Source organism: Diabrotica undecimpunctata, chromosome 5, assembly GCF_040954645.1.
Source record: "Diabrotica undecimpunctata isolate CICGRU chromosome 5, icDiaUnde3, whole genome shotgun sequence".
NCBI lineage: Eukaryota > Metazoa > Arthropoda > Insecta > Coleoptera > Chrysomelidae > Diabrotica > Diabrotica undecimpunctata.
In genome coordinates this window covers 125,442,396-125,468,337 of record NC_092807.1, presented here as the reverse complement: position 1 = coordinate 125,468,337, position 25,942 = coordinate 125,442,396, and the positions used below count along the sequence as shown (strand labels likewise).

General features: G+C 32.3%; 1 protein-coding gene across 1 annotated transcript in view; it reads left to right on the top strand.

The window, feature by feature from the left end:
• The window catches only part of LOC140441766 (neuroligin-4, X-linked-like), a 960,081-nt gene that overhangs the window by 865,632 nt on the left and 68,507 nt on the right, over positions 1 to 25,942 (top strand). The window contains exon 10 of the mRNA XM_072532673.1: positions 17,043 to 17,189. Within this exon, the coding sequence (XP_072388774.1) occupies positions 17,043 to 17,189 (147 nt within the window). The remainder of the gene's footprint in view (positions 1 to 17,042; positions 17,190 to 25,942) is intronic.

Below are 25,942 nucleotides of genomic sequence, written 5' to 3'. Positions count from 1 at the left end.
CAATGTAGTACAACCTGGTCCCTTCGCTTTACTAAATTTGGTGTTTTTGCTGATAGAGCTGGGTTTGCTTTCCGCAATTTATTATTTGGTAAGAGTTGCCATCTTCGTAACCATAAGTTTTTTGTATACTCATTGATGCATTTTTTCATATCTGAGTGAGGAATTTGGTTGGTTCTATCATCGGATCTTTCCAATTGACAAGCTTCTTTGGCCATTTGATCAGCTATCTCATTTCCTGGTATCCCCACATGAGATGGTATCCACACAATATGTAGTTGTTGTTATTGCACTTAAGGAATCTGTGAATATTACTGTCATGTCTTCAGGTCCATTAAGAGTTTGTTGTACTGCCTCGAATATCGCAAAAAATTCAGCAGAATATATTGAGTAGTCCTTAGGTAGTGGAAACTTTAGTACAGAATCCTCTGTGACAATGGTGGATCCTACTGTTTCCAATTCGGGTGTTTTTGATGCATCGGTATAAACTAGTTGACAGGATGAACATTTATTTTTAATATTGTAGAAGTATTGGAGAAAAAGAGATGAAGGTGTATTGTCCTTAGTATAAGTTGACAGATCTGTGTTACAATATGGAATTTGTATAGTCCAAGGGGGAGCATAATCAATATTGGTATGCATATGTCGATTATTTATTTTTTAAAAAATAACGTTTTACGTCGTAGGCTTGGCCTGACAGACCATCGGCGTCGAACGAAGTGTTAATGCGAGTAACTAGTAAAATTTGTGGCAATTATGTTAGAAGACTCTGTGGACGTGTTAGTTGTTGCTCTGGAAACCTCAGAGTCTTCTAATATTACTGCCACAAATTGGTCGCATTGCTCCTGTAGTGATCCTTTCCCAAGTTAACATGCTCCTTTTCTAACTTGGCTGAACTGTACTGAAGACGACCAATAGTCAGAAATACGTATATATGGTTGCCTTCCATCTTATACACATATTTTATTATATTTTTTTTCCTTTGTTGCGAGCTTTGCCGATACCTTCTACCTTTATATTATATAAATATGTATTGTTATGATGTTTTGTTTGTGTATAGTTTTATGAGCAATGAGTGTTTTTAAATAGCATATATATAGGGTTTTTATCCATGTTCTCAAAGAACTAGTTTGTAAGCACTTTTTGAAATTATCTTTATTATAATTATTATGAAACACACATATATATCTAATATAGACAATGTAAATTTAAAACAAACTATCTTTAAATTTAAATTCTGTCACTGAATGCCTAAATTAAACTGTTTTCCAAAATAAAGATTTTAATCACCACTCAATGTCTTCGTTGTCAGCCTCGGTTATCCTTCTTTTTGTAAACTTGCATTGCCAAATATACCACAATGTTTTAATTATCAGCTTCCACCATTTTAAAATATTTTTCTTCTTAATAGCATTTATAAATCGGTAAAATATTCTTCCTTTTTAATTGTTTTTTTGTTTATTCTTCTTTCTAATAATCTTTTTTTTTCTTCCATTCTCCAATCACCATATACATAATATAATTTTTAATCTCCAACTAATACTCTCTTCCAATCTCCAATCACCATATACATAATATAATTTTTAATCTTCAACTAATACTGTCTTAAATCTATTTTTTAATATTCATCTAATATACTTTCCACTACTGAAACGCTGATTACTGACTATCTTGAATACCCCAATAATGACTATACTGACTGACTTGACTGCATACTGATCGACTGACCTCACTTTACTGACCATATTGACCATTTTGAATCCAAATCACATCGTATTTATATCATTTTAATGTTCACGAATATTCTTGAAAGAAAATATATTCGACTTCTTCTATTTCATAGACATTACAATGTTCGCGTACACTCTACTCCGAACAAAGGTTAAATTTTTTCTATTGACGTCTTATTTTAGAGTTCTAGATAATTCTTTACTCTTCTATCGAGAATTTATGCAAATTCAGGCTTTTCAGATCAAAATGTAAACTTATATATAAATTAAATATTTTAAATTAATAAATAACACAACGTTCGCACAACTAAATTTACTTCAGTGTATAGTTGGTTGCCTATAAAGATGGCTTACTCAAATATATTTATAATATCATAATTGTGAAAATAACCAAATACATTGCAAAATAAAAAAACTTTTTAAACTTATTATTATGCTAATTTCTTAAGAATGCCCTCATATAAATACGTTTTATAATATTCTCTAGTATATAACTTATAAATTATTTCTTTAATCAGTATTTAAGTTCATTCTAGATTACCTTCGCCTCTCCTATATTTAATATTATCTCAATATATATATATATATATATATATATATATATATATATATAATATATATATAATATATATATATATATATATATATATATATATATATATATATTAATATTTGTCTCTTATTTGATATATTATTCCATATGTAAAAAGTCTATTCTCCTAAATCACATCAAAGCTAATTTTCTTTTATTCGTAATTACAATTTTTAACACATTTTTTAGAACTTTCAAAAAAACGCTCTTTGATTAAACATTTATTGTAGCTCAAAGGCAGGCCTTTTCGTTTTTTCATTATTCTAAAATCACGTTCTATTTCCCAATAGTCCATATAACGCAGCCGTCGTTTCAAAAAAAGTATGCAAAACTACGCGACCCAGTTTTCCAGAATTCGACACTTTTTCACATAATTTTAGCATTTTTATCCCCGGTCCTGCATTCTTGCGCTCTATATTACCTCTCTATTTTTACTTTTTCGCTTCGCATTTCCACTCGATCGGTTCGTTGTCCACATGAAAATAACAGATTATTTGCCAGAGTTCATTTAAAAGACGTGCCAGTGCGCTGCTGAGTATTTGAAGCTTTTAGCTGCTATTTTAAAATTTGAACAACACTTTTAGAGTTGAAATAGGTATCCTGACAGAAGTGAACCGTAGTGCAATTGTTTTATGTCAAAGGCAGTTTATAAAAATCGGGATCGTTTTGGTTTTTTAATCACGCTAAAACATCTATCAGATTTTAAGTCCATATGCAGACAGCTGTGCTGTTATCGTAAAATTAAAATTCTACCAGAACCTTTTATAAAGTTGTTTTTCAGCACATTGAAATACAGTGTACTTCAAACAAATATTTTAGTATTGCGACTGTCTGGTTCGATGCGAAACAGTTGTGTACAAGTGAGCAAACAGTATTCAATATTTTATACAAAAAATACTTTATAATTTGTTGGGTCGCAATTAGAGTTCAGATTTAAAAGCGCAAAGAAATGCAAAAAGCGCCTAAAAAACAAAACGATTTTATGATAAAAGCATTTTATACACAAAAAATCATAAAAGTAAGTATACGAATTTTGACAAAACATTTTTTTTTAATTAGCCTAAGATATATTATAATATGTAATAATTTCTAAGCTTAGCTGAAGAACTAGTAAGCGTATTAAACTTAAAAATGAAATAGAATAACCAAAAAAAAAAATAGATAATGAAACAAATATGCTTTAACGTAATTTTTTATTGACACTCATTAGATAAATACAATTATAATTTTAATAGTATAAAATAAGTAAATATTAATTTAACAGTTGTATCGTAAATTTCGGTGCTTATCGGTTGGAGGGATGCTGGTTTTCAACATCCCTTCAGGGAGTGTCTTGTATGCTAACAGTGTCTCTTTCAGCGGTTTGTACTTGCTGTAAGTCCAATTGTTCCGCTAGCCTTCGAATGCTCAGTAATGGAAACTTAAATGGACTCTTAAATGTGATTTAGTCTGGCCTGTTGAATAGATTGATATCTAGAGTGAAATAAAACAATAACTTGTTTAGCTAGAACTGTAATTGAAAAAGGACAAGAAACAGAAACTTATAAACTGTGAGTGAATAACTAATCGTAATCGTAAGGAACCTAATTAGAAAATTACAGTTTACGAACGAAAACACCATAACACTTCACATTACGGGTTCCCGATATATTGCGTAACTTGCGATTGCGAACGTGGAGAAAACTCTCCGAAACTTGAAAAGTAGGTTTACCCGAAATGTGAAGAACAGTGTTATGGCGCTTTTTACATATGGTGCATCCATGTTTTGAGGAGCAGTTTTTAGAATTATGCCTACCTAAGATGTTTACGCAGAGACCTTTTGAATTTACGAATTTTATTTTGTCATCATGCTGAATGTTTTTGAAAATTTGACATTTATAAATTTGATGTCCTTGTTTTTTGCAGTAAATACAATAAAAGTCAGAAACTAAATTATTTGAAATATTATTTTTATTTGAATGCTCTGATGTATTATTACTGTATGCATGATGTGAAACTTTTACGTTTTTGGTTTGCCTAGGATTTGTATTTTCCAGACTTTCTAGAACAATGCACCTTTTTTCTAGAAATTTAAGAAAAGCATCTAAATTTGGTACATCTGTATGATTTCGCTCAGTTTCAAAAAGTCTCCTTGTTGAAAAGTCTAATTTGCCTTGTAGCAGAAAAACTAAAATTATATCAATGAGCTCTGAACTTGAAAATTGCAAATTTTTTAGCAGTTGCATATTTTTTGTTACAGTTGTTAGAAAATTTCTGAGGATCTGCGGTGAGCTGTTTCTCAGTGTAGGTATGTCTAGAATTTCTGTTAAATAAGAATTTATGATTGTGACCTTATTTTGATAGCGGTTTTTTAGAATATCCAAAGCAATTGAAAAATTTTCATTGGTGACTTTCAAAGAATCCACCAACTTTAGAGAATCACCCTGTAGGTAACTTTTTAAGTAAAGAAATCTTTTAATGTCAGAAAGGGACTGATTTTTTATTATCAGTGTGTCGAATAGTTCATAGAAGCTTTAAAAATCACTTACGTGTCCAGAAAATTTGTTTATACTGATTTCTGGGAGTTTTACGGCCATTTGTTTATTAGCGCTCCCTGTATTGGTAATTTCCAATGATTTAATCGAGTTTTGAATTTTTGAAAGCGTCGCAAAATAATTTTCTTCAAACAAAGCACGATCAGACTCTTGAGAAACGTCCAGGAATTCAATTTCATCCTGTACGCTGTTGAAGTCAGAGAAAAGGTCTTTTAACCTATCTTCTCGTGTTTTGAATGAGAAAATATCTTTTTCCGAGTCGTGGTTTATTTATAGCCACGCTTGAATTCTACCAACAGAATCTAGTATAGACTGCTTCTTTTTTGTTAATTTATTTAAACCTTTATTGCTCATTGTAATAACTTTAATTTGTTTATTTTTAAATGAAATTATTATTTATTTTTGAATTAATTAATTCTGAATTATTAATTTTGAATTTTAACAAGCATGCAATAACCTAAACTAAAAATTTAACCCTGAATAGTTCTTTAACAATGTTTGACTTTATAAGAACACTAATTTGCACTAGATTTTTGAATTAACTTTTTGAATTTATATAAAAAAGTTTGATTTGTACGTCACCCCTGGGTTCTTAGTACTTGAATGTGGGCTCTCTCCCTCTGCTGAAACAGCATTTCTTGAAGTAATCACTGGTTTTTTAAACTATAACTGTTTTGTTTTGTTTATCGAATGTTTGTTTGTCCGTAGAATAAACAACGCACTCACTATGTCTCTAGGAATTATTGTCTATCGACGAGAATATCCAAAACACACGAAACTTTTACTGTCTTTTTGAAAGCACAGAATTACAGAAACTTAAATTGAACGTTTTTAGGCCAGAAAGTCGGCTAGTAGGATCAAAATCCGGCTCGAAGTGAACAAATGGAGGGATGCTGGTTTTCAACATCCCTTCAGGGAGAGTCTTGTATGCTAACAGTGTCTCTTTCAGCGGTTTGTACTTGCTGTAAGTCCAATTGTTTCGCTAGCCTTCGAATGCTCAGTAATAGAAACTTAAATGGACTCTTAAATGTGATTTAGTCTGGCCTGTTGAATAGATTGATATCTAGAGTGAAATAAAACAATAACTTGTTTAGCTAGAACTGTAATTGAAAAAGGACAAGAAACAGAAACTTATAAACTGTGAGTGAATAACTAATCGTAATCGTAAGGAACCTAATTAGAAAATTACAGTTTACGAACGAAAACACCATAACACTTCACATTAAGGGTTCCCGATATATTGCGTAACTTGCGATTGCGAACGTGGAGAAAACTCTCCGAAACTTGAAAAGTAGGTCTAAGCCCTATGACGATCGCTAATTCACTGGCTTCCCCTTTCCCCTAGCCCCTCCGAAATACTTGGCTATGCATTTTTAAGGATCTACCGGTTTAAGGTCAATATGGGCGGAGATTAACATTCTAAGAAATAAGTCAATGCAGACAAGGGATTTATTTAGGTAACCGATGCGGCGGAAATATTTTTATTTTGTTTTGAAATAGAATTATTTGGTTGGAGATTATTGTTCTCCAACATCGGTATATCATTTATACCGTGTAGTAATGGGACGTGATTTCACTAACGGTGATTTAGTCACGGTGATTTATAAATCACCGATAACTAGCGTTCCTTGCTAACTTCGGTAACCGTGATCGGTGACAAGATATATTAGATATCAATTTACGGTCACCGTCTCACATAACTTGTTTATATAATAAATGTTATGATATTCAAAATATATACTCATTAATTCAGCCAGATATTCCCAAATTTCCTTGGTACAAGTCTTGTAGAGCTTCCAGGAGGCACATAACTTCCATTATTAGAATACGATTCAGGCACGCATGTTATCCAAAACACTTATTTAAACAAGTTTTGGATGATGACAAATGTATGCATTGTGGAGAGGAAAGTGATTTAGATCATATATTTTTTGGTTGTTCTAAAAATACAGTCTACTCATTCAAACTTATAAATGAGTTATTAAAATATAAAATAGCAGCTCTTTGGAACATACTATATTTATTATCACTTCGCTCTGTAGAAGTTTACAACTCTAATTAAATTTTTAAAAGACAGCAAATCATGTTATGTCATTATGTTATGTAATCATTTTATCATTATAATTCTCTAAACATTAATCTTATTACCTTTGTTTTAATCCATTTGTATAACTTCCTCCTCTCCGTGACCTAGTGTTGTTGTGTTTTATATTAATCAATGCCTTGATAGATCCCTAGGCGAGAAGGGTGTGTCCCTGTTCTGCTAATATCGATGTAGTCTTTTATTTAGATAGGGCATTTAGGTAAATTATATTGATGGATATTGTCTTATTCCTTTTGTGTTTTGCAGTATGACGGTAAGTCTAAGCCAAAAAAAAATTAAAATATTCTTGGTGACGTGATTTGGGGAACGGTGACCAAATCTGGGGATTTACCAACGGTGAATATAAGGAAACGGTCTAGGAACTAGAGAGGCACTATTCTGTATGCGCGTTCTATTACAAAAAAGTTGTGAATTCCGAAAGAATGTTTATGTTTGTTTTATCGACTTTGAGAAGGCGTTCGACAGAGTACAACACGATACACTTTTCGATTGCCTACGGGCAGCAGGACTTGACCACTATGATATAAGACTGCTGAAATACTTATATTACAATCAAGTAGCCTCTATCCAAATTGAAGACTGTCCGACTGAAAAAATATCCATCAAACGTGGAGTACGACAGGGTTGTGTTTTGTCACCCACTCTTTTTAATCTGTACTCTGAAGAAATCTTTATTGAGGCTTTGGATGACAGACAAGAGGGAGTAAGACTAGGTGGAGAAGTAATACAATATCAGATACGCTGACGATACAGCCATTCTTGCAGAAAATTTACAAGATCTCCAAACATTACTAAATCTAGTCAGTGAAGCAAGTTATCGGAGAGGTCTTAAAATCAATATTTCAAAGACACAGTGGATGGCAGTTGGAAAGATCAATATAGATCAAGGTCTGATTTCTCTTAATGGAGAGGAGATCGAAAGGGTAAATCATTTCAAAGACCTTGGCAGCTGGTTAAATGTAAATTGTGACTCTGATGAAGAGATAATAACCAGGATCGAAATATCACGTAAGGCTTTTATGACCTGGAAACCAGTTTTATGCAACAGAAACCTGTCGATGAATATTCGTAAGAAGGTCTTGAAATGTTATGTGTGGTCCATCCTATTGTGTGGTTGTGAGACATGGACGTTAAAAACCACAATGCTAAACAAGTTAGAAGCATTCGAATTGTGGTGCTATAGACGAATCCCGAAGATATCGTGGGTTTCGCACACTTCCAATGAAGATGTTCTTCAAATGATCAATTCAGAACGTCTGCTCATAAACACCATAAAGAGGAGAAAAACAGAATACTTCGGCCATATAATTAGAGGACCTAAATATCATCTACTTCGCCTTATAATACAAGGAAAAGTGGAAAGAAAGAGATGGATTGGTCGAAAGAAACTTTCATGGCTGCGTAATATTAGACAACGGTGTGGTTCCACAGTAGAAGAATTATTTCGCGCAGCAGCCGACAGAGAAAGGTTTCAGGAAATTGTAAACATGATGACGCCCAACGTCTGAAGACGGACACGGCACCCAAAGAAGACGAAGAAGAATATAAGGAACTGAAATACGAGATATTTTATGTTATTGTCTACTGATATTTGACTTTTTAAAATAATAAATTTAAAATAATGTTATCAACCGTATCGAATATTGTTTTTCTTTCATAAAAACATTCTTAAAAGTTTATAAAAGGGTTTAAGTAAAATTCAAGATTTATTTTTAGTTTTATAGGAGGATGAAGTAAATTGTTGTAAATTTATTAATATAAGTCCAACTATCCAGTTGCGTTGGTTAACCCTAGAAAGGTCGACTATGAATGAATCCAGATATAAAATCAATATTGGTAGAAAGCGAAAAATATACAGAAGTACCAGGAACATCAGGTAAGATCGCCACTGTTTATCAGTTTAAAGTAAATCCGGGAAACGCTCTAAAAGGTAAAAATGGGATTAAGTGGTCAAAATACCTTCAGGTCTAAGTTTTGAGGATAAGGAAACACGAAAAGAAAGGCAGCAAGATGATTCTTTTGGGCATATACGCGAAATATGGGATATTTTTATTATCGTCTGCAGAGAATCACATATACCTTCATCCTGACTATTGATGAACAGTTAGTAGGATTTCGAGGACGTTGCCTGTTTCGAATGTATTTACCTGACAGACCTAATTTGTATGGTATCAAAATCGTTATGATGTGTCACAGCTTATGGTAGTAACAGAAATATTGTCATGGACAACTGGATTAAATCAGTTAGCTTAGCAGAGGAGTTATTAAAAGATCAGTACAAACTGACTATAAAAGAGAAATTCCACAGGAATTGTTAAACGTAAAGAACAGAGTCCCCAATACATCTATGTTTTGCTTTTATAAAAGAAAGACATTGGTATCATATATGCCAAAGAAAAATAAGGTAGTTTTACTTCTTTCAACACTTCACGAGGGTGCTGATGTTTCCAATATTGATGGAAAACCCACTATAATAACTGATTATAACGAAATGAAAAATGTAGTGGATAGTTTTAACTAGATGACACTCAATTTTAATAACAGATTCTGACTTTAAAGTAAAAATATGAATGAAGTGTTATTTTTTTGTTTATTGCTATGTCTAAATTTAAATAGTCAAATAATCAGATCTTGTGAAATATTACAAAATATTTTTTTTTTGTGTGGAAATAAACTTTTGTTTCCAGTATTTTAAAAGTGGAAAATTTCCTGAGAAATTCTTCTTAGTTTTATAGATACACCACTGTTCTTTTATCTCCTTTAATTCAATTATGAGAAGCGAACAATGACAATCATTTCTTGGTCCAATTCTTTGTTGACAAGATCAAATTTATCAAAGAATTAGAGGGTGAAGACAAATATATTTTATCTGGACAAAAACAGAAAAGAGTTGTCAGACTATTTTAGATATTAAAAATGTTTATTTAAAGTAAATTAGTTAGTAGTCCAAGTTTTTTTGAAATTTTTCAATCCCCAGTTTCGCTAATAATTTTCCTCTTGAAACCCCATTTTACAAAATAAAATAAAAACTGGTCTGCAAAAAAAATTCTCCTTTTTATTTATATATATATATATATATATATATATATATATATATATATATATATATATATATATATATATATATATATATATATATATATATATATATATATATATATATATATATTTATAGTTAGGGATTCTAAAGTATTCACTGCCTTCCCTCGCTCAACCGTTTCCATCTCTCTCTGTCGTTCCATTCTCCATCGTTTAGTCCTCTCTTACTCATGGCGTCGTCTACTTCGTTCCTCCAGGATTTTCGGGGTCGTCCTCTTTTCCTCCTTCCTATGGGGCTCCATTCGGTTATTCTCTTTATCCATCTACTGTCGCTAGTTCTTCTTACATGTCCATACCACTTTAGTCTTTTTTGTTCTATATATGTTAGTATGTCTGTTTCTATTGATGTTCTTTGCTTTATTTCGTCATTACTTCTCCTATCCATTCTTGTTACTCTGCAGCATCTTCGCAGGCATTCCATCTCTGTTGCTACTATCTTACTGCTATTTTTCTTGTTTATGATCCAATTTTCAGCCCCATATGTCATAATACTTCGCACTAATGTTTTATAAATCTGCGTTTTTGTCTTCATATTTAGGTGTCTATCCCACCATACTGAGTTAAGTTGTCGGATTGCTGTTCTTGTTTGTCCTAATCTTTGTGTAATTTCTTCCTCTGTTGTTGTCATTTTCGTGATTATAAACCCCAGGTATTTGAATTTATCCTTTCCTTTGATTGTTACGTTGTCATCAATCTGTAGATCTTCTATGTCTTCTTCACTTGTAGATAGGTACTCTGTTTTCTCGAGGTTAATATCTAGGCCAGCCTTGGTATATTCTTCTTGTAGTTTCTTCATCATGTAGCTGAGGTCATCTTGGTCTTGTGCAATCACTACTTGATCGTCTGCAAAACTTAACGTATATAGGTATTCGTTCCGTACCGGTACTCCCATGCCTTCGCATTTTCTTTTCCATGTAGTCAAGGCTTTCTCTAAGTATATTTTGAATAGGGTGGGAGATGTGTAACAACCCTGCAGGAGCCCTTTTGTTGTGGTGAAGTCTCCTATGATTCTTGTTCCCATTTTAATGGACACTTTATTTTCTTTATACAGAGCTTTTGTAGCTTCTATGAGTTCCGTCTGTATTTCTAATTTGTACATTGCCTCCCATAGTTCTGACTTTGGTACAGTTTAGCTTTTTTCTTTTCCAACAGTTGTTCCAGTGTGTATATGTGGTCTATGCATGATCTTCCTACCGTGAAGCCTGCCTGATCCTACCCGATTTTGCCTTTTATCGCTTGCTCTATCTTTTCTCGCAGTATCTTCCCATATAATCTTCCTATTGATGATATTACGCTTATTCCTCTGTAGTTTTCGCATCGTTTTCTATCTCCTTTCTTAAATATAGATGTCATATATGCCGCCGTCCATTCCTTTGGGAGCTGTTCTCCATTTATGGCTTTCTGAAATATCCATTGTATTATCCGGTGTAATTTTTTTGATCCGTATTTTATAAGCTCAGGTGAGATGCCTCCAGGTCCCGGTGCTTTCTTATTTTTGATTGCTTTTATGGCCGTTCTCATTTCCCTATCTGTTATTTCTATTTCTTGTTGTGGGAATCTGCTTCGTCTTCGCCTGTTTTCTTTTCCAAAGAATTGTGGTCTTTGTTCTGTTCATAGTTCCTTGTAGTAGTCCTTCCATTCTTTGTCCTGTATATTTCCCAATTTAATTTTTTCTTTTGAGTTTTGTTTCAATCTTCTCAGTACTTTCCATGACTCCGAAGTTCTTGTACCTCCTATATATGTTTCAATATTTGAGCAGATTCTTTCCCATTCTTCATTCTTTTGCTGTGTTTTATTTGTTTTTTCACTTCTCTATCTTTTTCTCTATATTCTTTATAAACTTCACCATTGTTTGTAGTCAGCCATTTTCTGTATAGTTGCTTTTTTTCTTCAATTATTCTTTTTGTTGATTCATTTATTTCATAGTAGTGCTGTTTATTTGTTATATGTTCTTTTTCCCCAAGGGCTTCGAATGCTGCTTGCTTTATACTCGCCTTTATATGTTCGTATATTTCTTCGATGTTGCCGTATCTAAAGTCTATTAATTTTTGGTCTAGACGTTGTTGGTATAGTTCTCTTATTGATTGTTCTTGGAGTAGTTATTATTGTACTTATTTTTGTTTTCAAATCTAGTATAAGAAGGAAATGGAAAACTGAGTACACAAAACGCCAAGCAATTCAAAAATAAATAGTTTAATACGCACCCTAAATCTTCCAAAAATATTACTACTCCAGTCGTCAGAGATGAAAATGCTACTAAACCTTTAAAAATCATACGAATACGCTGAATTTTGCAAAGAGTATTAATTTTGAGACCCCAAAAAAGATGCAAAAAATTTTAATACTTTTACCCTTGGGCTGCCCCCTAAAAGCCCCCTCGAAGGGAAGGAAAAAAGCAAAAAAATCGATTTACCAAGAATCTGTACATCGTAGAAAAAAATGTTTTAAATAAAAAATGTAGCTGAGATAATTTAAAACAAAAATATTTATAAGCATTTTTTGTTTAGAATGAACCGTTCTCTTAGACACAACACTTGAAGCGACTGTCGATTTTGCATGTCAGTTGCTCGCGCGAAATAAATATTCAATAAAATTTGTATCAGCTCGACGGTAAAAATTTGCTATCTTTTGATTCGAGTAATGTATTGACAAAAATCAAGATGCGTTTATAAGGTAAAGAGTATAGCTTTTGTACACAGTTTTTGTAGTTTGCCGCAAATAAACTCAGATTTTATACAGGTGTTAAATAAATAAACGTGGCACGATTTTTGCCAATTTTTGTGATTCTCACGAGATCAATACAGTACATCCTTTTCATTGACTGGCATAAAGTTTCGATTACTAGAGCCTAACCTTTAAAACCCATAGCATTTTCGTTTTGCGTTTAAGCAACAAATGCAAGGCATTTGAAATATGCGTTAAAAACATTCGAGTTAAACTTTCACACAATAAACGATCTAAAACATTTAAAACTTTTTTTTTTAATTATACTAGTACGTTTTTTAAAAGAACAAAACTTCTGCGAGTTCGGCCCTGATAGCGATCAAATCTACCACGTTATCAGCTGTCCCAAAAAATAGTCATTTTAAATGGTAAAAACAAACCATAATTTAATATTTTATACCTCTACTACAAATTTAAGTGCATTAGTTAGTGCTGACAATATTATCTCAAGTGAGTAGCACTTATTTTCGTATTATTTTTGTAACAACAACAAAATAATCTTTAAATAATACCTACGTAAAGAGATAACAAAAATTCCAGTTCGGTCTTGACCAGTTTTTTGAACCGGCCACAGAATCGGCTTAACTTGCGATCAAGAAAATTAATTAAATGACTTCATACAACAATAATACTACTCTTAACTTCACTAAACACAGTTACTCAGATGTCGTAAATTATTTTAAACATCCAACAAAACAACAAGGAATAGTCATTTCCAGCATTGAAGGTACAAAAATCCATGATTACGTCGTAGCTGTTGGATCACTAGTAGGTCCAATTAATGTACTTTTTGCCTCCAGAATTGCTAACAATAGGATATGCATATAGCTCTCTTCAAAAAACACTGTTGATGCTCTTCTTCATTCTTATAAATATATCGAAATAAATGGATGTCAAGTCGAAGTAAGAAGATTAATTTCTCCAGCCCAGAGACTTCTAATATCTAATGCATGTCCTACAATCCCGAACGAAATAATTGCACAAGAATTACAAAAACTTGGTATTCACACTGTATTCAAAATGACTTTTCTTCGAGTAGGTATGTCTGAAAGTGAGTACAGTCATGTTCTGAGCTTTAGAAGGCAATCATTCATTACACCCCTAAAAAATATGTCTATTCCTGACTCTTTTACCATAACTCATGATAATACTTCCTACCGGGTATTTCTCTTCATAGACGAATTCAATTGCTCCAAATGTAAAACCATTGGTCATCAAGAATCAGAATGCGCTCACATTTCAAACCAAACTAATTCAACTACCCTCTTAGATTCAACCCAAACCACATTATCATTATCTAAACCTCATAAACCTAATGATACCCCTTCAACTCCCCTCTCAGATACAGCTCAAACCACATCGTCATTATCTAAACCTAATGAACCTAATGATAAAATATATCAATCTACGGAAACCGACCTCATCCAAAACATATCTAAAGACAATCCAAACACTTCGTCTTCTTCTTCCAAAACAACATCACCAGCTGTAAATAACACTGAAAATACTACGAAAATCGACCTCATCCAAAACATGTCTAAAGTTAATCCAAACACTTCGTCTGCTTCTTCCAAAACAACAGCACTAGCTGTAAATAACACTGAAAATACTACGTCACCAGAAACACCAATAACCTTAAATAATGCAGTCAATTCTAAACAGATAAAAAGACATAACATATCATCTCCTGAAATTAACGAAGACAACCCAAAAACCGACTCATCCGTTTTTAATACCCCTAAACAATATAAACCAAAAAAGAAACCCAAAACTTCTTCCAAAACCCCTCCGCGAAGACGTCATTCACTCTCTAGAATCCATCAAAGACAAAATCGAAAATAGATCACCTCCATTTATACTAAATTTCAGTGAAATATGTGATTTTATGGAAAATATTTTAAACTCTCATAACCCTGAATTAACTTCTAAAGATTACTCCAATGAACCAGAGGAACTAATGCAGATCCTTAATTCTGTTTATTGTTACACACAAAATTCTAGGTTAAGAAATAATATCACCCGACTAGAGAAAAAAATAAACCCTAACCCTTCTTCAGCTGACGAAAGTGACGAATAATCACTAGTTGAGGGATAATAAAGGGATGATTTTCATTAAACAGTTGTACTCCGAAGTGATATCTCATTATCCTAATTATCTCCAAATTTTCAGTGATGCCTCTAAAGTTCCTGACGGACACGCTGCTGCATACTAGTGTAAATACACTACTCACACTATATCCATACCTTCAAACTGCTGCATCCTCACAGGCGAGACCACAGCCATTTTGGAAGCCTTAATTTTCTTCAAAACGCGTAGTGAGAATAAATGTGTCACTGACTCATTAAATGCCCTATTAGGTGTAAAACAGATATACCCTACAAATCCAATATTTCAAGCTATAAAAAATGAGATAAATATAATTCAATTAACTCGAAAAGAAGTAGCATTTATCTGGGTACCGTCGCATGTAGGAATAGCTGGAAATGAGAAACTGGACAACCTAGAAAACACAAGTCCAATAAACTCACAATACACAATCAAATCAAGAAATTACCCATACTCCGATCTTAAAAACCTAATTAAAGACCACTGTATGAACATATGGCAAGACTACTGGAAAGATTCAGGAACCAAACTATATGAGATTTATCCCCTTGTGAAGACCATCTCGAATAATCCATCCAATAGAAGGGACCAAGTAATAACTAACCGACTAAGAATTGGACACACTGCACTGACCCATACATTCTTAATCAACAAAGAATCTTTTCCAACCTGCAGAAACTGATCTCTCCCATTGACGGTGAAGCATATTCTAATTGACTGTCAGTATCACGAAGAAAAAAGAAGAAATATGGAATCTCAGATGACATCAAAACCACTTTAACCATAAACACTGACCATGTAATAAATTATTTAAAAGATTTACGTTTATATACATATATTTAATGTAAATAAAATGAACTCTTGTGTACGTTACTCCACTAATAACCCTGCATGGTTGATGTGGATTATATGTTTTTTCTAAATCAAAAAAACTTCTGCAATACACTACACCCAAAACTGTCTTCTTAGATGCGTTTACCATGACGTGTAATCGTTTGTAATGTAAAACGTTAAATTCTGCGTTTTTTATTCATATTTCAAATGCCTCATATTTGTTACCATAACTCAAAATTGAAATTTCATGTCATAGGTTTTAAAGATTGATCTCTAAAAATGGAAATTTTACTACAAATGGTTAATAAACGTGATCATTTTTATTGGTCCCACGAGAATCGTAAAAAATAGCAAAAATCGCGCCACGTTTATATATTTAACACCTGTATAACATCTGAGTTTATTTGCAGCATAATACAATACAAAAACTGCATACGAAAGCTGAACTCTTTGCCTTTAAAATGCATCTTGATTTTTGTCGATAGGACATTTGGATCAAAAGATATCGAAATTTTACCGTCCAGCTGATACAAATTTTATTGAACATTGATTTTGTGCGCGTAACTGACATGCAAAATCACGATCGCTTCAAGCGTTGGTTCTAAGAGAACGGTTTATTATACACAAACAATGCGTACAACCATTTTTGTTTAGAATTATCTCAGCTATATTTTTTATTTGAAACATTTTTTTCTAAGGTGTACAGATTCTTGGTAAATCGATTTTTTTGCGATTTTTTTTAAATTCAGCTTGTTCGTATGATTTTTAGGGGTCAACTCTCTGACGACTTAACTATATACATATTATAATTGCAATGGAGTACAGATGTCAACGTTTAAAACTTGTTTAAAACTTTTAAACCAACGTCGCTTTAATATTTTTTTCCCTACTTTATATACTTGTGACAACGAATCAATTGTAGGTTTTAACTATATTTTCTGTGAAGTTTATCAGGTCAACTATCAGTCAATTTCTCAATGCAGACTTGCAGTAGTTTTATATCATGAACAAATTATGTGTTATTTAAACTTTTAGCTTTCTTAGACAAATCGATATTTAATGCTATTATTAATTTTGGAAGAAATAAGAAGATAATTATTTTATTAATGAATCAATATAAACAAACACAAATATACAAACATTTTAATAATTGAATGAGTGTTTCGATAAATAGATTTTGTCTGTTTGTCGATAAATAAGGCCTTCGAATATGTTTCGAAATGAATATATTATAAATATTTTACATTTTTATACAATTAAAGTATAAAACCATATTTTAAGTATGTCTGAACGGGTGCTAACATCCACTTTTCATTTCCAGCTTCCAAACCAAAGATGAAAAGCCACTATCGAGGCCACAAGATGGCGGTTTGGCTAAACCTCATACCACAACTTCATCAGCCAGGCGACGATGACGTCACGATGAGGCACCACCATTTTCACGAGCGAGAGCCGCATTATTATGCAGGTTAGTGTTAGTCGAATAAAATTAGAATTAGAGACAACGTTATCGGTCCTTTTCACTGCTCGTAATCTACTTCTGATAAGTTGAAAACTTCTTGAACCTTTTATCCGCTCGTAGAATGTGCGTTATCAAATTTGGCAAAACATTAACTGTGATTATAGAGACTACTGAAATTATTCTCTCAATCTTCGTTTTATGGGATGTAGTCAAATTGGAAGTGGTTGATGTTTAATTTTTAATATTAGGTTCGGTAGTTTATTAGGTTTTATATTATTTATTAGAACGAATAGAATTTCGATGCTTACATTTTAATTACTATTGATCCACGAACTATACTGGAGTAAAATGCATAATTAAAGAAAACGTCAGAAACTGTCAAAGTGTTTAGGCGCATTTCAAAGTTTCTCTTGAAAATTAAAATATTTAAACCATTATTTCTACAGTTCTGAAAGTGTAAATAGTGAATAGTAATACAATCAAAAGCCTATTTATTCGTAGCGGCCTGAGCTGGCGAAACCGTTTATTCGTAGCGGCATGAACGGGCGAAACCGATAAAGAGCCAGTAAAGGTGTGGACTTGGCTAAAAATAAACTTTATAAAGACTATTAATCAGATAAACTACGGAATAAAGTGATTGATTATTGTAGTCAACTAATCAAATTTATGTATAAAAGTGACGGACAAGTAACATTAAATAACAGTGATAAATAACGAATGAAAGAAGGCCTTAGGGCCGACAATCAAGCATTCTAGTCATCAGATGACCACCGAAGTAAATACATTAAATAAATTTGATTATTATTTTTTTTTTAAAGGCTTTGGCTTAAAACCTTTAGCCACGTAATTACATATAGATATTAGTATTCATTCATACAGGATTGTACAAGGAGGACACTTTTCACGCTCAGGGATTCATCAGAGCGGCTTTATTGTAACAAACAAGACATAAACCACGGTTAGGTAGGTGGGCAACATATATGGTAAACATACAAAGGAAATATTCATGCATACGATCAATTTTATACTCATACCTTTAATTTAATTTTTGCAAGAAATATCATAATTATTTTAAAAAATTTTATATTGTCTTCACTTAATAGAAGATTTACGTTTAATGGTGTACTTAAACCCTCTTTTATCAATTCTTTTAGCAGCCACGTACTTGTATTACGATGTAGGGGGCAGTTGAAGAATATGTGATTTAAATCAGCTATACTAGTCCCACACTCACATCGGTCTGTTGGGAGAGCTCCTATTTTATGTAGATGTTTCGGAAAACATCCATGATTTACTTTTAATCTTAAGACAGTTGACACTGTGTTTCTGCTTAGTGTGACATCTTTGTAAAATTGTTTTACATCTACTGTTGGTTGTAACTTGTATAAATTAGTGCCCCTGCTTTCACCAAACTGAATCCATTGTCTGTTTCATTTAAATTTAATATGTTGTTTGATATAGGCAAGTAGGTCACATGTGTTAAATTCTTCTATAACCATATGTGGGTGCTGTAATGGATTTTTAGCTATAGAATCAGCAATAGTATTGCCAACAATATCTGAGTGTCCCTTAACCCATAAAAATTTAGTACCATATGGATCTGATAGTTTTAGTAACTGTTGAAAAATTTCTAATATGAATATATTGCTATTTATTGTGAATTTGAAGTTTTGCAAGGAGTGTAATACTGACAGTGAATCACTGCATATGACAATTTTGTTCCACTGGTTTTCACAACACAATTCAAGGGCTTTGTATATAGCACATGCTTCAGCAGAAAAAATGCTGGATTGATTATTTAAAATAAATGATTTTTTAATCTTCACTTTTGGTACAAAGAAGCACTGGTTGTACATGTTGGTGATTTTGACCCGTCTGTATAGATCACAATATGATCTGAATAGCCACTTAAGATTTCTTTAAGAGTAGTGTAGCAAAATTCATTTTGGTATTTAGGGATTATAATATTTGTAGCTAGAACCCTTGTTAGATGTGGTTTATCCAACGATTCCCAGATAACATTACAAGGGGAGTTTATTAACTTCAGTTCGTTGCAAGTTATAATTGCTCTTGAAAGTGGTGGAGAGTTTTTTTTAATGAAGTATGTAGATGTTAAATCAGCTGTATTTAATTTATTAATTATTTTTGCATTATAAGTGCCACGATAATGTTGGTTTAGGAAATATTTGCTTGCCAGAGAGTGGGCTTTCAGATGCTAGAGCTAGGGTGGCTTCATTTGGAGTGCTTTTCATCAATCCTAACACAATCCTTAGAGCTTTAAATTGGATTCTATCAAGTTTACGTAAATTGGTTATGCTAGCTGACCCATATACCACACAACAGTAATCTATTATAGATCTTATATAGGCTCTATAAAAATTCAATGCAATGTTTTGATCTGCACCCCACGATCTCTTACACACCATTTTAAGAAAATTAATACCTTTTTCGCAGCGACCAATTGTATAATTAATATGTTGAATCCTAAGCAATTTTCTGTCAAGTACGACACCAAGATATCTAAATTCCGAAACAATTGGAATATCATTGCAATGTAAGGTTACAGCGTGATGTTTAATAGGGTGTTTTCTTGAAAAAAATACTACGGCTCATTTTTGGTACAAAATGTTGAATCCATTTAACCAAGTTCAATTATCCAAGTTGTACATAATATGTTTGAGTTCAGTAGTGCTTTCACTGTACGTTTTCTTATGTGAGTAGATGACAATATCATCAGCATATTGTAAGCAAACAATATTGGGAGACCATAAATTGTGCAAATCGTATGTGTACAAATTAAAAAGAAGTGGACTTAAAACAGCTCCCTGTGGAATACCTTTTGATGTGATCTTGGGTCCAATAATATTGTGACCTACTCTTATCGATACACTTCTGTCTTTGTATAGATTTGATAGTAAATGTGCTATCGATTTTGGAATGCCAAGAAACACAAGTTTATCACAGAGTATATTTAAATCAATATTGTCATATGCACTTTTTATGTCAATAAACAATGCACCTGTTGTCATGGACTTAGAAAAACCAATTTGTACATCTGTAGTCAGACGAACTACTGCATCCGTGGTTCCATAGCCTTGTTTATATCCATATTGTGTTGCTGGTAGAATATTATGCCGCCTTAACCCAATTTCCATTCTCAATTTTAGAATTCTTTCAAATATTTTAAAAACGCATGACAATAATATTATTGGTCTATATGATTCCAGATTATCTTTGTCTTTTCCCGGTTTTAGAATTAATGTAACAAAGCAATCATTAAATTTGTAAGGGGGTATTCCAGTTTGCAAAATACAGTTATAAATATGTAGTAGAAGTCTTTTAGCCAGTACACCCATTTTTTGTAACATAATGTAAGAAATCTGATCTGGACCTGGAGCTGTGTTTTTGGATATCTTGATAGCATATTCCAGTTCAGATGATGTTATTTCTTTTAATAAATAATGTTCTTCTGGATGTAAAGCCATGTGAGGTATATGTTTGTCAACAAATGGTGGACATAACTTCTGAAGAATATCTTCTGCAACTGCAGAAGGAGCATGTTTGATGTTTGCGTTTTTGTTGTTTAATTTGTTAGCCATCTTCCATATTTGAGTTGATGGGCAACTAGAGTTAAGACTGGAGCAAAATTTAATCCATGTTGTTTTGGCTTTGTGTTTAAACATTTTTTTAGTTGTAGCTTCTATCTTTTTATATTCAAGGAAGGTATTCAGTGTAGAAGCGTTTTTGTATTTTTTAAGAGCATTCTTCTTAAGCTGTATCTGTGTATTACATTCCTCATCCCACCAAATTGATTTTTGTCTATGTTTAGGACTGAAGGGTACGTTTTGGGGGATAGAAGCTTCGCTGCTTGTATTAATTGCTCTATTCAGATTAAATGCCATTTCATTACAGTTTTTAGAGTATACATCATTCTTCAGTTCCATTTCAAGAGTGCTATGAAACAATTCCCAGTTGGCCTTCTCTAATTTCCATTTCCTTGTTGGATAGACAACAGAAGAGGGTACATCAATATTCAACTTGATGGAAATAATATAATGATCAGATCCAAGAGTTCTATCCAATGTTTGCCAATATGCTAGTGCAATTAGTCCAGGAGTTATTAGCGTTAAGTCTACAGCTGATTTTGTAGCGTTTGGAGGGGTAATTCTAGTCGCCGAACCATCATTTAGAAATATTAAATCCATATCAGTTAATGCATCAATTATTCTATTGCCATCAGTATCATTTTTTGGAGAACCCCATACCGCATGATGGGCATTGAAGTCACCTCCTAGTACCGTCTCTCCTTCGAGTGAGGAACACCAATTAAAAAGCCGTTCCCATTCTCGGATGCTTATATTCTTGTCAGGTTTATATAATGAGATTATATTAATTATTCTGCCATTAAAATCAATTTTTACACCACACATTTCCAATGTTCCAACATTTATAATAACCAATATCTTATACTTATTTATCCGTAGGCCTAAAAATATAGCTACACCTCCAAATCTACGATCTTGACGATCTTTTCTAATAATTTGGTATCCCTTATAAACAATGTTGTGTTTTGTCTTATAACATGTTTCAAATAAAATTGCAATGTCAATAGCATTCGAATACAGAAATTGTTTAAAAGATTGTGCATTAGATACAGTAGAACGACTATTCCATTGAAATATATTTAAATTATTTGAACTGTTATGATCCATTGGATGTGGATAAATTTTCCAATAGATTTGAAATATGTTTTTTGATTAAATTTTGATCATTGTCTATATAATCTTTGCAATTTAAAACATCAGAGAGAAAGCTGAATATTATATTAGTAATACCTTCAACTATTTTTTCTTTATGTCTCATGAACTCATCCCTGTAAGGATTTGGTAAGATTGACGAACTGGCTGTACTTTTCTCAACTCTTTTATTATCAATATAATCGCTTTCATTCAGTTTTCTTATTTTTTTTTTTTTTTAAGATTCAGAACTGCTACTTGATGTGGAATTTCTTCTCACAACTCTCGGTTTAGAGATACTGCACACTGAAGGTACATGAACATTTTTGGAAGGTAGCGGAGGAAAAGTACTAGAATCATTAGCTAGTAACGAAAATCTATTATTAGTTAATATGTTTGAATAGTAATTTGGATTGCTTTGAACTTTTTCAGCTTCCTGAAACGAGATATTTTTTGTTGCCATAATTTCCTTAATTTTACATTGTTTAATATAGTCTGAGCATTCTCTTGATAGAGCCGAATGTTGCTGACCACAGTATAAACATTTAGTTCCCACAGAGCAGTCCTTATTATTATGATTTTCACCACAGTTTTTACAACGCTATTTCCCATTACATTGTTGTGTCATATGTCCATACCTTAAGCATTTCTGACACTGTATAACAGGATATATGTACGGTTCCACTGGAAAAATGCAACTATTAATTGTGACTTCTTTTGGTAAAGAAGCTCCGATAAATGTTATACATACAAATTGTCTAGGTACTAGTTTTGTTTCATTTGTTTCTATAGTGACTCTACGATTTAGTCGTTTTATTTCTTTAATATTACTATTTGGATTCTCACTTTTAAGTTTTTCCAGTAGATATGTTTCGGTAAACCCTGTATCAATTGAACGTATTAAACCTCGACGTTCCACAAAAAACCGTGGTATATAAGCAATTAAATTGTTGGCTTCTAAAAAGTCGCCACTTACAATGTTATTAGCAGAAGAAGCATTATTTAAAATTACCTTAATTTTATTCCTACCAATAGATTTAATTTCAGTAATATTATTTTTAAAATTATTTGTATGTAAATAATGTCCAAGTCTTATCGGATGTAATTTACCGATATTTTTATCGATAGACTCTACATACACAACGTATGGGCCAGTACACAACCAGTATCGTATGTTTTATCGTAATGTTTTCTGATAGGACTCGGATATATATTGAATATTCAAGCAATTTAAAATTATTTAATTTTACATTGACATTAAATTTAGATGTCTATAATATTTTAATTTTTACCACATAATTTCTACTCTAAAAGCCATCCCTTGCAAGAAATTTAATTAGTTGTAATATTTTTTGTTTCATTGAAATATAAACACAATAAGTTTTTTAATCATATAGATTAGTACATTACAATAACCTACTTATTTTTTAAATTTATTTGTATAGTTTTTTAATTATTAAAATAAACATTAATACCATTTTTAAATATGAATAGGTAAAATGTAAACAAGCTTAAGTCATAAATAAGTAACTTTTCAGGGAGGGCGAAAAACATTTAGTTTTGCTCTATAATAGTATTTTTTTTTTCATTTTTCTTATTTACCGACGTAGGCCTACGTCTTTTAATTTGTGTTGTATGAATCAGACTGGCAATTATATTGTCTTGACTTTTCGTGTCTGGAACTTTATAAAACTCTTTTTTGAAAGAGTTGATGTAAATAGGCCTTATTTTTACGTACGTGGAACGTTTATTGTTGTGCTTAAACGGTACAAAAACTAGGGCTCTTTTAGATGCAACATACCTGGTAATTTGTTCAATTTTCCTTTTTTCTTCTGTAACTCTTTTTGTCTAGTCCCTTCATCACCTTCACCAAGAATTACACTTCCATCTGCCCCATCCATTACCCTTTAAATAATAAAGTTTTAACTAATTGCTTTTAAATATTTTGACAATAAACCCTCACATATCCTCAAATTTGTAAGACACACTAGGTCAACAATTTTTTTTTCCCATATTTGCCTAAGTCTAGCTATAACCTTAAAAATATCTGCACGTCGGGTCGTCCAAAATTATTAAAATTTGTAGGTACGGTCGAAGCGGAAATTTGTACTTCGCGCATGCATTGCAAGTCATAGCCATTTAGATAATCCACTAGCTCTATACACCTTTGTTTACATATAGCATCTATGTCAGCCTTTAGTTTCGTGGGGGCCTAAAGATGCTGTAAACAGCAAAACCAGTCGCACAATCTTTGTTTTAATAGAAAACCTATTACGGATTGTGAATATAAGACTTTTTTCTCTAACGATCATGAATATGTGCTCACACCAACAAACTTTTCATCACTTAATAACTTTAACTGCCAATTTTTTCTCTTGAATACCTGAAAATGTAATTCAGTTTTAATTTTAAACCACGATAAAAAATATCTTCCTTTAAAAAATTTTGCGTTCCAAAAATTCTAAACTTTATTTTTGTTCTACTAAATTTGGTCATAGATGGTCGATGGGGATACTAAAATTGTTAGTAACGATATTTAAAAGACAAACATAATCGGAATATTTCGTTCATTATATATCGGATTATATCCATATTGTTGCAAGCAATTGAAATAAGTAGCCTGTAGGCTTCAATTTATAAAGTAAAGCAGGTTCGTTTAATTTTCACTTCTACGGGATTTGAAATAGTTTGAAATTTCAACTGCAAAATAAAACTAGAGTATACTAATGACTCTGCAAAGCTACCCAGACTTATACAAGTACACAGAGGCGGCGAAGTTTGTAGTTTATAGCTGCTACATGAGATCAAACGACGTTTTCTGGAAGATGACAGAAATATACAAAAATATGTAGATAAAAAAATGGTCTTTATATAGCATGGTTTTTTACTGATATTCCTTTATGTTTTGTTCAATAACTCGTATTTTAATAAAATCTCTTTAGGGCGTATTCTCTCCTTACAAACTATTAGTTATTTTCTTCATTATTGACTGGACAACTCGTTCGTTTTGACCTGTTTAAGAATTGTTTTTTAACAACAAGAAAAATCATACGATTTCCTACCTGGCGAAACTGAATTCAAATTTTTACCACTGTGCCTTCTAAAACTTGCAAAGCAAACAGCTTTATGAATTACTCGGCAAGGGAATCAAAAATATTCATTCCACCTGCCGTTCATCATTGTCAAAATTCGTAGTGAATTCAGTTTCTGGTACTCAAAAAGAGTAAAGAAATCTAATACCGTCATTATGAATTGTTTTTTATTTTAATCTCTTTTGCGTTCCGTTTTTCCAATTTTTTAATTTGATATTACAATGTCTTGTTCTATTTGTTCTTTACAGTTAAGCTTCGGTCCTCCTCGTGTTCTATTTCAAACTTGCAATTTTTTGCTCATTTTGGTCTATATTTTATATTCCATTTGTATTAATGTTATGATATTAAGATCCTCGTATACTATATAATTTAAAACCATGTCTTCTTCGCCACTTGCTGACCTTCAGTCGCTGACTGGGGACCACAGCTAAACAAGATTGCGGACCCTTAGTTCTATACAGTTTGATTCAAAACGTCTGCTTGGATGCTCTCTGTTAGGTTAGAAATCGGAATAGACTGACACTAGTCTTCAAAAAGACTGCCTAGATAATGTTCTAAAAACAAAGTTTTAAATGTTCTGCATATACGTATTGATTGCATCGAATAAAAACTTTTGAGATCTCCTATTTTTACGTCTAGCCCACGAAAACATCGCTGCTGTCTAACAATAACGGGAACAAGTTTTTTATTCCGTACGTTTAATATTTGCAAAATGATTGCCATGAATTGCTTTACATTGGAATGTAATGACTTGTCATTTCAGTACATACAAATTATTATCATCTTTGGCTCGACAATGCTCTTTGGATCCTGGACAACTCTAAGATCCGTCACCATTCTGTTTGGTTTTTGAGAAAATGTTGTCATCTTCTGATTTTTAGTATTTCTAAGGGGGTCTCAACCCCATTCATTCGTATTATGTATCTAGCCC